Consider the following 12,957-nt stretch of genomic DNA (forward strand, 5'->3'; position numbering starts at 1 on the left):
ACACATAAGGAATGAATTATGGTTATAAGAGCAGAGGATTTGGGAGTGTAGTCTTTTTCACTTGCATTGAAGATTCTCCCTCTTTTTGTCACCTCTTCCCAAATTTGTAAGTATCTGCCTCAAAACACTTGCTTGGTGAAGTGGGAGTGTGAAGGTGGGGGGCTGCGTGAGAGTTACAGCTTGCTAAGCATATGGCAACACACATGTCCATATTAGCAAACTCTTTACTTACCCAATATATCAGCAGCCCTCATGGTCTGCTTTAGGAATAAGACAGAAATAAATGCAGTACCTAGAAGAGAATTATAAAGACTTTTTTTTTCTTTTAAATATATGATAGAATATCAAGTGCTATAACAAAAAGCTGCCCTGGGCCAAGAATAAATATATCTCAAGGCTGTTGTTGTTGCACCATACCACGATATAACCAGACACGAGTCCATTCCAGCAACCAACCAACACTCAGTTTTTGTAAGATTTTAAACACATCCAGCAGGCACTTAGATGGTTGCAGGGATGCAATACCCTTCCCATCTCCCACACAGACACTGCATAAACTGCCCTCATTCAGTCATACTTGGAAGTGTGGGGAAACTTGGGCACCGAGCGGCCCTACTGCTCCACTCCCTATTTTACCATCAGTTTACTGCATGGACTTGCTTAAGACAATTTGCCCCACAGAGAGATAAATTTCTGCTTCTCTAGACTTCAGTGGATTAGAGGCTTGCAAGAGAAGGAGCAGCAGTACAACTGAGAGGAAGAAAGCCACTGCAAAAACTTAATATTTGTAATGAGCTAAGTGACTGGTCTTGATGTCTGCAAACAAGCAGGTGGGGGAGCTAGCATATATACCCTACAGAAGTGCTGCCCATGGTCTTCTAGAGTGACTTGTAATGAAGAGGGGGAAAAATGGAAGTAAGCCCTGGAAATGACCTCTGGGGTCCAGGCAACCCTTTCCCTTGTCCAGGTCTCACATCTCCCCAGTGCCAGCTGCCAGCCCAGCCTCTTCTGGGTGGGCGGGTGAGCAGCAGCACAGTGATCATGACAGGGTTTCTGGTAAGCAGCTTGGTGTGGACACATGCTAGAGAAGGGGTTTGGACTTAAGATGGGTGAGACCGTCAGCCACTTGTGAGAGGTGGCTCTATTCCATTAGGCAACATTCGAGCATCTACCTCTAAGGAGAGGCAACAGAGGCTGAAAAGCTCCTGTCCAGAAGAGATGAAGAAAGGCCTTTGGGGGAGGTGTGTTGGTAATATCAGATTCATTTAGAAGCCTCTCAGAGAATGACTGCTCAGGAGGGACTCTGAAAGGGTACATTGAACCTAAATCATGGGAAGCTGTTACAGGAGCTCTGTTCCTGCCTACAGCATTAAATTATTGGTTTATCCTTGAAATACCAGATCTTTTCTTCACCATCTTCGCTTCATTATCTCTATTGTTCTGATGCAAAAATTAATCTGTTGTTAGCTACTAGATGTACTCTAGATATATAAAAAAAGGTTCAGAACAACAGGTAAACAGAACTGGAATTCAGCATCATGTTGGTTAAAAATCAGATAAAGTATAAGTCATAAATTTAAACAGCATGAAGAGTGATGGAGACCCATACAAATGAGTAAGAGCAATACAAGAATCTCTAACTGAGAGCACCTCACTGAAAGTAAGCTACCTGACACGGTTTCCTTTATTCTGTGTTTCAGTGACAACTTTCCTGGAGAAAAGACACTGGTATCCAGGCAACACTGGCAATACCAGAGCTACCTAGGTTCAGAAAAGAAAGAGGATAAAAGCCAGGAAAGAAGTAGCAGCAACCCAAGTTACTGCAGGAATTAATTACTGCTCTGTCTCCCTGCTGTCAGAGCTCTCCCGAACTACATCTCAGACCACCCCTGTAGGCAGCCACTGTAACAGCAAAGACCTGTTGCTTAATGACCTGAGTGATTTCTTTTTTTTTTTCTTTTTTTCTTTTTTTTTTGACTGCCCCATTTTCTGGACTCTCAGTGCGTTCAGCAGAGATCTAGTAAATGCAATTTAAAGTTCAGTTCCAGTACTGACATCCAATTTGGGGTGAGATGAGTTATGCCCCAAATTCCACTGCCTGCTTCTCTGGAGATGGCAGCCTGGGGAGATCACAAGCTCTCAGGCTGGCAGTGGGCACAGGCAGGCACTGGAATACATCCAGATAATGAAACTTGTCACTCAGTCTCATCCGCTTTAATAATGCATTCAGATGCTGCAAGCTCTTTCTCTAGAGATAGCTGGTAATGCACAAGAGATCATGAGCTTAACAGAATATATGTATAATTAATGCACTTTACGATGTGTGGTATGTAGAGGAACCTAAAAAAAGAGGAGGTTCTGAGGACATACATTAGGCCATCTGGGATGGGAGGAATTGGCAAAACCTGAAGTAGGAGGGGAGGTGCAACTGGGAGGGGAAGAGAGCAAAACCCAGGGCAGAGACTGAACAGAAAAGGCAACTGTCCCGGTGGGTAAGCCACCAAGACTTCATACGCATTCAAGTGAAGCAGAAAAACAGAGTGGTATATCCAAGCGAAAAAGCAGAGAACTGTTACACAGAGTGGCTGAGATGCTGGAGGACATGCATGAGTTTGATCAGCATCTGGCAAGTTCTGGCTACTACTTTCAGGACTGAATTCCAAGCAAGAAACATTAGCACAGCCAAAATAGCACTTTGTTATTATACACTGTCTAACGCATTATTTAAATTTTATCTTTATTTTGTAGTTTTATGGGCTTTAAGCTCTGTGAGTCTGAATTTTAAACAACCTTTTATGTTCTCCAGTTGGCAGGGTGGGTTTGAGCCAGGTTAGATCAAACAAACCAAGGGCAGATTGTCCCAGCACAGGCAGAGGCTTGTTAGAAACAATGGGATAGAAGAGAAGGGGTGTGAAAGGAACCTGTGAGCCCCAGGAGCCTGGGGAGAAATGTGCAGCCCTCACAGCTCTCTGCCCCTCTTCCTGAATTCCTCAGGGCTCCAGTTCACAGTCTCAGGTGCATTTCACTTCTTAAGACATTAGCTTCTCAAGCCAATATGTTGATTGACAATCACATGGCCCCTGCTGTCTACTCTGTGCCTGGTGGCCTCCAAGCTGCCCCTGCTGTGAGCAGGAGGTTGGGGCACCCGGAGGCCCCTTCCAGCCTGTTACCCCAGAACTGTCTCAACCCTTGGCAGAACAGTGAGTGGGCAGCCAGAGGCCACAACTAAGCCCACCAGATATACGGGTTAAAGCCTTTCCTACCACCTAGCCACCATTTTCCCTTTCCTATGCCGAGGTCCTCCTGTTCCCCCTCTGTCACAGGAGCTGTGGGCATCCTTCTCCCCTGACTTTATACTGATGCGGGAAGTAAATCACTGTACATTATCCTCAACCTTATCAATGAATAGACCAAGGAAGTTGGGCAACTGCTGTGCTGAAAAGTATTACTGTGTCTTTGCAACTCTTCAGTTGTTTGCCTGTTTTTCTTTAAAAAAAAAAAAAAAGCTATAGACAGTCATAGAGAACGAGATCCATGTCAGTGAGGAATAGCCTCTGATTTTTTTTAATTGGTCAGCAATTGAATTCAACAATGCAGAAAGGCAAACAAAAAAAAATCGTGTCAGAGCATAAGCTGGCAACAGCTTGGCAACACAACAAGCAATTTATCATTGTTCTACACTCTCATTGTTTTTGAACGGCTGGTTTTAGCAATACTACACATGTACAACCCTAAGCCTAAAGCATCAGCCTGTAAGTCGTTGAAGCAAAGACTGCATCCTTGTTTGTCTGAGAACATTTGTATGCTTTCAGCTGAATCAGAATATTTTTAGCTTATTAACTAATTATTGAGGTAAAATTTTCAAAACCAGGCACAGTTTCTACTGCTGAAAGCAGTGGCAGCGAGCCTGCTAGACCAAGAGAAGGGCAAAGAAATCTGGGAGGTGTTCTGTTAGGGACTGAACATTCCAGATTCAAGCCTGGGCAAATACATGGAGGACCATACAAATGAAAATACATCCTAATGAAGTCTTTGAGTTATTTTCTTGGTTCGATTGCATCATGTTTACATTAATATCCACAAATTGAGACGTAAATAGGTTGTTAAAATATCTGTATCTTTACAGTTTAACCTTTCTGAAGGCTCATGAAGCTCTTCAATCTGGAAATATGGAATTAATATTTCAAATGAAAAATATAAAAAAAAAATATCATGATAAAAACTATCGTGTAGAAAATGCAAAAAAAAAAAAAAAGGGGGTTGTTCAGGAGCTTAATCATTATGTTGAAACAACCTTGCCTTTTCACATATCTGCATTAAATGGTCTAGTTTGTATTCATTGTCTATTACTACAGCACGCGAATTTCAATTTAAATTAAAAACAAAAAAAAAAGGATAGGAAACATCCATTTTCTGCATGATATGCAATTAAATGCCTTAAGGGAGAGGTGTAATGGTGCTACACATAAATTAGTCAGATGCTGATTCTCCTAGGAGAGTGATAGTGTGAGATTATCTCCATATGCAGGTTTTCTCCAGCAGAAATATAAATAAAGAGTAGCATGATATGTGGGTTCTGCCAGTAGCAGACACTGAAGGGTGAGAATCCAGCTCACAAAACAACTCCTCTGCCTCCTAGACATGAAATCTGTGCTTAGGCTTTTTTTTCTTGTTTGTTTGTTTGCTTGTTTTTAAGAAAGGAATAATATACAAGAATAGAAGTTAAAGACAGAAAATACATACTGATCCTTAGAGTGTATTTTTTGGATTTTCTCCAATCCAAAAAAGTGTTTACTACTTATTTTTCCACCCAAAACTATTTCACAAATATTTCATAATTATATATACATACAGTATATATATGAAATATTTATATAATATTTCATTATTAAATTGTTTTCCTGGTATTGAGCCTATTTATGAATCTCACCTTTTTACCTTTGTTTTTATTATCAGGCCCTACCCTAACTAATTACTTTCATAACTGTCCATAACTTGAAATGAAAAAATTGAAGGATATACTAGCATTTAAAGTCTTAGATTAGCTTTATGTACTAGTTTAAATAGATTAGTACTGTCCTTATAAATACACAGACTACCTATGCTGCTTTTGTCTTGTCAATAGACACACAAAATGAATATTAGCCTCTAATATTCACTCAGTTAAGCTTAACTGATTGGTAGTAAAGCTAAAATCACATCAATTTGTTAAAGGCTCTCAAAACCATCCATTTTGCAGAACTCTTTTGTACTCATTTCACTAGCAATCTGGATAAAATACCAAAGGAGGAGCATGATTTGAAGATTTGTTTACTGTTTGCACCTGTCTCAATTTGTGAAATAGGGAAAACATTTTACTTTGAGTCCAAGCATTTACACTGTTTTATGCAATTTAAGGGTCGCCTCCATCTTATGAAGCAGTTTAAGATCACCCAGCTGATTTCACACTACAATTGCTGAGGAGTACTCAATCTGTGAGCATGCTGCTGCTGCTGGGGAAGATCACATCTTAAAATGTGACCTTATAGTGTGCTTTATACAGACAGACCCTCAGTCCTCTCTCTAGCTTCTGAGCTGAAGAAATTCAGGACCGTCCTGGTAGAGAATCAGTAGGAGATGCTTTAATCCATCCAAGCCAGTGTAGCATGCCACACAGTCAGGAAGATCTGGAGAGAAGATGAGGCAGGTAGTACATTTGATCATTGTATCATTGTTTACATTTAATCATTGATTACATTTGATCAGAGCTTTGTGCCAGAGGAGGATTAACACAAATTTGGAGAAGACAAAAGAATACATATCTAGGGTTAAACAGAGCACTAGCTCTGCCCAAGACATATAGGAACAAGTTCATCACAGCTAAATGAACGCTCAAGCCTATTCTTAGTTTATATGATAGATATTTTCTCCTATGAAGACAGGGTGAAGGAGAGAAGGCTCCAGGTAGACCTTTAGGCCTTCCGGTGCCAAACAGGGGCCTGCAGGAAAGCTGGGGAGGGACTCTTGGTCAGGGGGTGGAGTGATGGGACAAGGGGGAATGGCTTTAAACTAAAAGAGGGAAGATAATTAGATTAGATTAGATGTTAGGAAGAAATACTTCACTGAGAGGGCGGGGAGGCAGTGGCACAGGCTGCCCAGAGAAGCTGTGGATGCCCCATCCCTGGAGGTGCTCAAGGCCAGGCTGGATGGGGCTTTGGGCAACCTGGTCTGGTGGGAGGTGTCCCTGCCCATGGCAGGGGGCTGGAACTGGATGGGCTTTAAGGTTCCTTCCAACCCAAACCATTCTGTGATTCTGCGATATTAATGGTGTACTAAATAAAAACAAAGATTTTACAGAATTTAGTCAGTTGGTGCATGACCTCTTGGTAGCTATTCTGCACACTGAACATGTAACATTTCCAACATGATTAAATATCACTACTGGAAAAAGTGGTGGACAGGACATTAAATGTTCTTCCCCATCCCCACTGTCAATATCCTAATAAAGAAGCAAGCAAAATGTTAGAGGAATTGCTCAAGAGAGATACCATTAAGGCAAGCTTAATTCTGGAAACTGGATTACAGAACATACACACTGCAGAGAGAAGGAAGGACCATGGAAATCCTTTTGTTGTATCTTCTAGACAAGTACAAATAGAGCACTTTAAAGAATAGTTTGGTGAATGTTTCCCAGTCCTCATTACCAAGAGTTCACAAAATCCCACGGTCTTGGACCGCAAAGGTGTTACATTACAGTGAGTAGGAGAAGTCCATTTCTATAAGAATATCTGAGAATCTTTTCCCTAAAGCACCATCAGGGATATCAGTTTTCAAAGTCTAAAGCAATATCTTTCCCCACAGCTACATAGAAGGGGCATACCAAAAATGCAAAGGGATCTCAACACTGTCAGTCTAAGTGAGTTGAATGTAAAAAAAAAAATCTCTAGAGAATAAGGAAAACTGCATAAGAACCCATCTCTGATACCACTGGCCTCTCCTCATCCAACCCCCTCTAAGTTATTTCTGCAAGCAAAAGCAAGAGAATGAGCAAAAAACCACAGGAGTCTAAAATTACCCAAGCTACATGTAAAACATGATTTTTAATTTTTAAGTATAAAAAGCTTTTTAATGATCACATCAAACATGTATTACTCCTCCATTTTTAAATTAAAAATTTACCAATTTTTCCTCTTGAAGAAAACAACTGCTGTCTTCTCAAACTATTTAAAACCCTGAACAGATGTAGAGCTTGCATCATTGCAACCACACACAGAAATACTTCCACTGTGTAAGAAGGAAAATATAGTCTTTGTAGCTTAATTCTAAGAAAAAAGAAAAATCTACTGGTGTCATGCCAACTCATGGTCTGTGGTGATAGATTCTTTCTAAAACATCCATCAGAAGCACCCAGCTCAATAGGACAAAACAAAAACTTTTCACTATTTAATTGATACCGTATTAAACACAAAACTCAGTTGGATGCAGTTAAATGTGGTAGCAGAGCATAATAGATGTTGGCTCCATCTATTTTAAGACCCAGGATGCTTCCTATTTCAGAGGTCTGGAGATACATGATGGGTACAGCCCAAATCTGTTTTGGAGAGACTGCAATGTGCCTTATCCTCTCCCCACACCCTGGTTTCCAAGTGAAGAAAACTTTCCATGCAGACCCAGAGTAACAAAAAGCTTCAAAGAGTCCCCTTGGTGACTGGGCATAGCATGAAGCACACCTCCCCTCTGCATGGCCACAGGTACTGAGTACCCAACGTAACTGATGGAGCCAGCTCTTACCATCTGAGATGTTCTGACACCAAATTCAGAAAAAAAAGTGCTTATAAGAAGGGCAGACCTAAGGTTCAAATACTCATTTGGAGTCTGTTAACAAGTGCTTAATTTCTTCATTTTGAAAAATAACTTATGAAAATTCGCACATTCAACAATCCCTCAAAAGAGCAGCCAACTAGACTGTGCAAAGTCCACTGCCCCCCACTTAAAAGATGTCACAACTTAATTAAAAAATATTTCTTGATGTTTGAAACTGGAAGACCTGCTTCCTAAACCATCCTCTGCACAGTTGTTAGCAGCTGAACTGCACGTATCTTGGTCAGTTTTTCATTGTTCTAAATGACGAACCATTAATATTAAAAGGGTGCTCTCTCTCTCTCTCTCTATCTCTCTAGTTCTAATTTCAGAAGACAGGGAAGTATCTAGGGGTAGGAAGTGTTACTGGGAAGTTATTGTTGTAATTGGCTGTCTACATCATTTTTACTTTCCCTTTCTTAAGGGAATGTTTGCTAGACTAAATACAATTTCAGATATCTCTGTTGTTTGGGCTATGAAAGGGAAACTCTCAGTTGATATGTGGGAATGGAAAATAAGATATTGAAGTGCTTTCTGGGGTCTTGCAGGATAAGCATTTTGGGGTCAGTTTAAAAAAAAAAAAAAGTAAAAAAAAGTGGGTGAGAGTTTTGCTGAAATATAACGGTAAGGAAAATGGTTTCTTGATACTTGTTATTAGTAAGGAGAAATGGAGAATGAAGGAAACAGATGCAACGTTCCTTCACATATTGCAAAGGTAAGGAAGAAGGAATTTGCCCAGATAAAAATCATCTTAAATATTTTTTTTCTTTGTAGTAGCCTAATAACCAATGTAACTTTTTGCCTTCCCAATGCTTTTCATTTCTTCTTGCTAGATGCATTTGCATTTTCCTCAGTTTGGGCAACAAATTAGATCAAGTCCCTTTATGTTCAGAAACATCTGGAAATGTCTACAATTGTTAAAGATATAACTACTGCCACCAAAATCACAATGGGATATGTCATGTTAATTTACATTTTCATCTCAGGTAATATCTCATTCCTTTCCTTGAGAAATCTTTCCTACAACGGTGAACTACAGAAGTTTTATATCTCATTCTGCAAAATTCTGCAATAGTTTAACATTAAAGGTTACAGTAAATTGCCTGCAGTTTCCTTCCCCCACTACTTCATTGCTAAATTGCACCCACATATGTTTGGCTGCCTCTTTCCACTACAGCCAGACAGTCCACAGGGAAGATAATTCATCTTTTCTACCTTCCCATGCAGAATCGCTCACCACAGTGTTGCTTCCAAGCATGAAACTGGTAGCTAGACACAGACCATGAAATGTTATCACTTGTCAATAGCAAGCGAATGAGCTCCAGTGTGTGCGGAGCTGTTGTGATATCTCAACCCTGGGTGTTTCAGCTGTGGATGTGAAGCAACTTGACCAAGGGATACAGCTGCACCTTGTATTCTGGTTTTCATACACTCTATATATTGTCCTGTCCACTCTGCTCTGCATTAGCACAACATGATAACATCTTTTAAAATGTACATTTCTTTATCAAAGAACCAAGACATCTCACACCCAAGATATACCCAAATACCTTAACTACAAAAAAACAAACAATCATCAAGTAAAGGCTAAGATTGCATCAAATGAGTCCTAGGGATAGAAATAATTCTGCTAAAGGTCAATTAATCTGCATGTGAAGGAACAAATGAACAACTTTGATAATGTCCACAAATAAGCTAACCATTCCAGGAAATTTCTAGTCCCTTTTGGTCCCACTCTGCTACCACAAGTATTCTTTGCTCAAAGTAAGGTTCCAAAAACACAGTGTGAAAAAGAAGGTAATGATCTAATGAAAGAAAAATTGCTGCAGATTTACTGAACATATTATTTTTCAGAAGGGTTTCTGGCGTGCAGGCCTGACCAAACCCTGCCACCGCACAGATCCTGAGGTGCACCCGGGTGTGAGGGCAACTGACAGTGAAGGCTGGGCAGAGTCAAGACAATATGCCCAAGAAGCATGAGGATGGACAAGGGGCAGGTAGCAGAAACTCCTTGGTGTGATGGTAACATAGTAAGCACCTTGCAGGTACTCAAGATCAGAGCAGAACTCTGCAGGCAGCAGGACACCAACCCCTGCTTCAGGGCTTGCACTGCCAGCAACACTGCTACACCTCTGGGTGACCGACTGGCAGGGATTAGCACAGCACAGAGTGACAGAGTCCACAAAGACAAAACCATAGAAAAAGAAAAAAAATATTAGAAGAGTCTCCAAGTTAAGTAGAGGGTTTGTGTTAAACTGTCAGCTCGTGTAATTACATGAATCATTTCTTTTCACACCACAACATTAACATCTTCCCCTCTCATTCCTGCTGTGGTTCCCCTGGTATTATTCCTCCAGTCACAAATAAGCATTCAATTAAAGTATGTACCCAAGCAAAACGTGGCAAACCATCTCACCTATGACAGATACACATCCTAGTGGAGCGACAAGGGCAATGGGGGCAAATCCATAGGCTGTGAAATTGCCCACCTCTCCAAGCACCAGGAGGATAATTCCACACCACCACAGCTTGCTCGTGTAGTAAGGCTTCGGCTCTGTTTGGCAAGCTAGTCGGAGATGAGCACATTTCTAGAAAATTAATTATTAGGAACAGGCATGAAAAGAAAGGCTTCCTTTGTGTTCTTATGTATAATAAAAGTGGAGTAATTAAGGGGGCTGTCAACTTCAAATTCCAGGTGTGTCAAAGTTTTCTTTTTAAACATGCCTTTCAGCTTGCTGTTGCAGACAGACGGCTTTGTGTTAACTCAATGCTGCTTCAGATGTGTGCTTTTTCAGCCGTGATGGAAATGACTGAAAAATTAGACCTCTGAATAAATCTGAAAAAGATTAAGTGAATACTAGCTAGTACTTCCTAGCTATCCCTGCACGCCTCTGTTCTTCTCTCAAAGCACAGCTCAGTAGGTCGTGCTGTGAATCTGGAAACACTCAGAGGGAAGAGATGGGCCATAATGAGAATGGTGGCAACAAACTGGGAGAACGGGACTGGACTCTATGGTGCTCCTGCCCTTGATATGTATCATAGCCAGAAATACGATTTCAAGATGAAAAAGGCAGTACGTAACCACATGTGCTGTAGGGAGGACTTTACATTCAAAAAGGAGAATTTAGGGTTTGGCTACAATCTCCTGTTTGATCTTAGAAGAAGATCTCAGGTAAAGCATTATTTTCAGAAGGAAAAAAAGCCATACCTGTGTCAACAGGTTTAATATATACTCGAGTAAAATTTCATCAGCACTTCTAGCTACATGGAGAAGGTATCATTTACGCATATCATAATTGCTTTCCCTCTGGCTGTACAGAAAGAACCTGTATATAACAGGATAATTTGACTTTGATCACAGTGGACTTCTGAAACAGAGTCCAGGCATCATCAGGAAGGTGTCGTTATGGGGAAGGATACAATGTTCTGCATTAGCTCTGCAGAATATCATTTCCTTTCTCAGATTCCTTACCAGACCCTCTGCACAGGGAAATGAGTCAAAAAAGCTGGAAACCAAATGACACAGCTATCATAGTATAAATGGCTGTAAAATACATTTTTTACTCCACCATCTGATACACGGTTTTGGAAGTGCCACTGCAGAGTCACAAGGAAGCTGTAAATCATTTTCCTCAGGCTTCCATTCTATTCTGTAAATTATGCTACAGAATATGGGCCAAAGAGTAATGTCTGTGATATACCATAGTCTCGGTCATTTCCCTCAGTGAGACAAAGCAGAACATTATTGCAGCTTCATGCTGTGGAACATGCTCGGGGGTTGAAATACTAGAAAGAAGTTTAGCCCTTGAAGGAAAAGGGGAGCATAATGAAATCAAACTTCCCTGATCCACAAACCAACAATTTGCAGTGACATCCAGCATTTTGTGTCTCTATAAACAAATAAAATGCAAACAAGTTTATGCTTATGGGCATTTAATTACATTAATCATCCCACTAAGTTACCCCCAAGAATTTTTTAATCACTTCCACTTTAGATTTGGACATACTGAGACATGTTCACACGACGTCCAGTGGGACTATATGTAGGTCACAGCTGGTATTTACTTATGGCACATTATAAGGAAGAGTAGGAGGAGTTATGAATTTTTATTGTGTTCCCATATGAGAATCACAGCAAAGAACAGCCTGAGAGCTATCATCTTGCTGAAAACTACTGCACAACACTAGTTAAAGAAAGAGAGGGAATGCTTATTAAATGTAAGAGAATTTGTATTTTGAACTTCAGCATAAAAACAAACTATAAAAAAGTTACTTGCCAAATATAAACAACTGAAAGTAAAGACCAATAATTTCATACCTGTATACTCAAAGAGACACTGATCAAAAAATTTGAAGCTGCAGCAAGTAGAACTCCCAAGAGCTGAGTCTGCAAGATCACAAAACAGAGAAATACAAAAATACTTATTAGTTTAATAAAAAACATACAACAGTGGTTTTCTGATAGCACATTTTAATGGAATCAAAAACGAGTTATTGTACTTTTCAGTCACTGAGTTCATGCTGCACTGAGTAAACTCAAAAAAAAAAAATCTGTCTGCATAGTGGACTATAAGAATAATGAAGCTGGTGCATTTTGCCTAGGGCTTAAGTAGTAAACAACTGGGAACTGAAAGGGCATCCCACTGCAGGAGGTGGTTTTGCTGGCCTTTCGTAGAATAGTCCTTAAGTCTCGCAAAAGAAAAAAAATAGACGGGTCTCAGCTGAACACTACACACACGTATTCTTCTTTTCAATAAGTTAATAAATAAATAAATGAAGACCTGTTTTATTACATAATCCAGAAGGAAAATCAACAGCAATCAAACTGTTCATATTGGAACACAGTTATTTTATGTGTTAACATATCCGCTATTTGACAGGGCAGCTAGAAGCATAGGTCTCCTGACAGTTTCCTTAATGTATTGTGTTATTTAACCAAATTCTTTTCTAATCAGCCTGTCTAATTTTCAGTAAGATTTGCAAACTTTCTATGAAGCTGAGAAATTAAAAACATTCAAACGGGACTCATTATTTTGGAGAGCAGCCATTGAAAGACGCCATCTCAGCAAGTTTAAATAACAGGTACACAGAAGAACTCCCAATTGACATTCAAAATGT

General features: G+C 40.1%; 1 protein-coding gene across 2 annotated transcripts in view; it reads right to left on the reverse strand.

Annotated features, from left to right (window-relative positions):
• The window catches only part of NIPAL2 (NIPA like domain containing 2), a 54,224-nt gene that overhangs the window by 25,120 nt on the left and 16,147 nt on the right, over window positions 1-12,957 (reverse strand). For both annotated transcript variants that reach the window (XM_040546624.1, XM_040546623.1), the window contains exons 2-4: window positions 12,158-12,226; window positions 10,256-10,427; window positions 233-292 (exon numbers count right to left, since the gene is read on the reverse strand). In XM_040546624.1, the coding sequence (XP_040402558.1) occupies window positions 233-292; window positions 10,256-10,427; window positions 12,158-12,226 (301 nt within the window). The remainder of the gene's footprint in view (window positions 1-232; window positions 293-10,255; window positions 10,428-12,157; window positions 12,227-12,957) is intronic.

This window comes from Cygnus olor, chromosome 2 (genome assembly GCF_009769625.2).
Source record: "Cygnus olor isolate bCygOlo1 chromosome 2, bCygOlo1.pri.v2, whole genome shotgun sequence".
NCBI classification, from domain to species: domain Eukaryota; kingdom Metazoa; phylum Chordata; class Aves; order Anseriformes; family Anatidae; genus Cygnus; species Cygnus olor.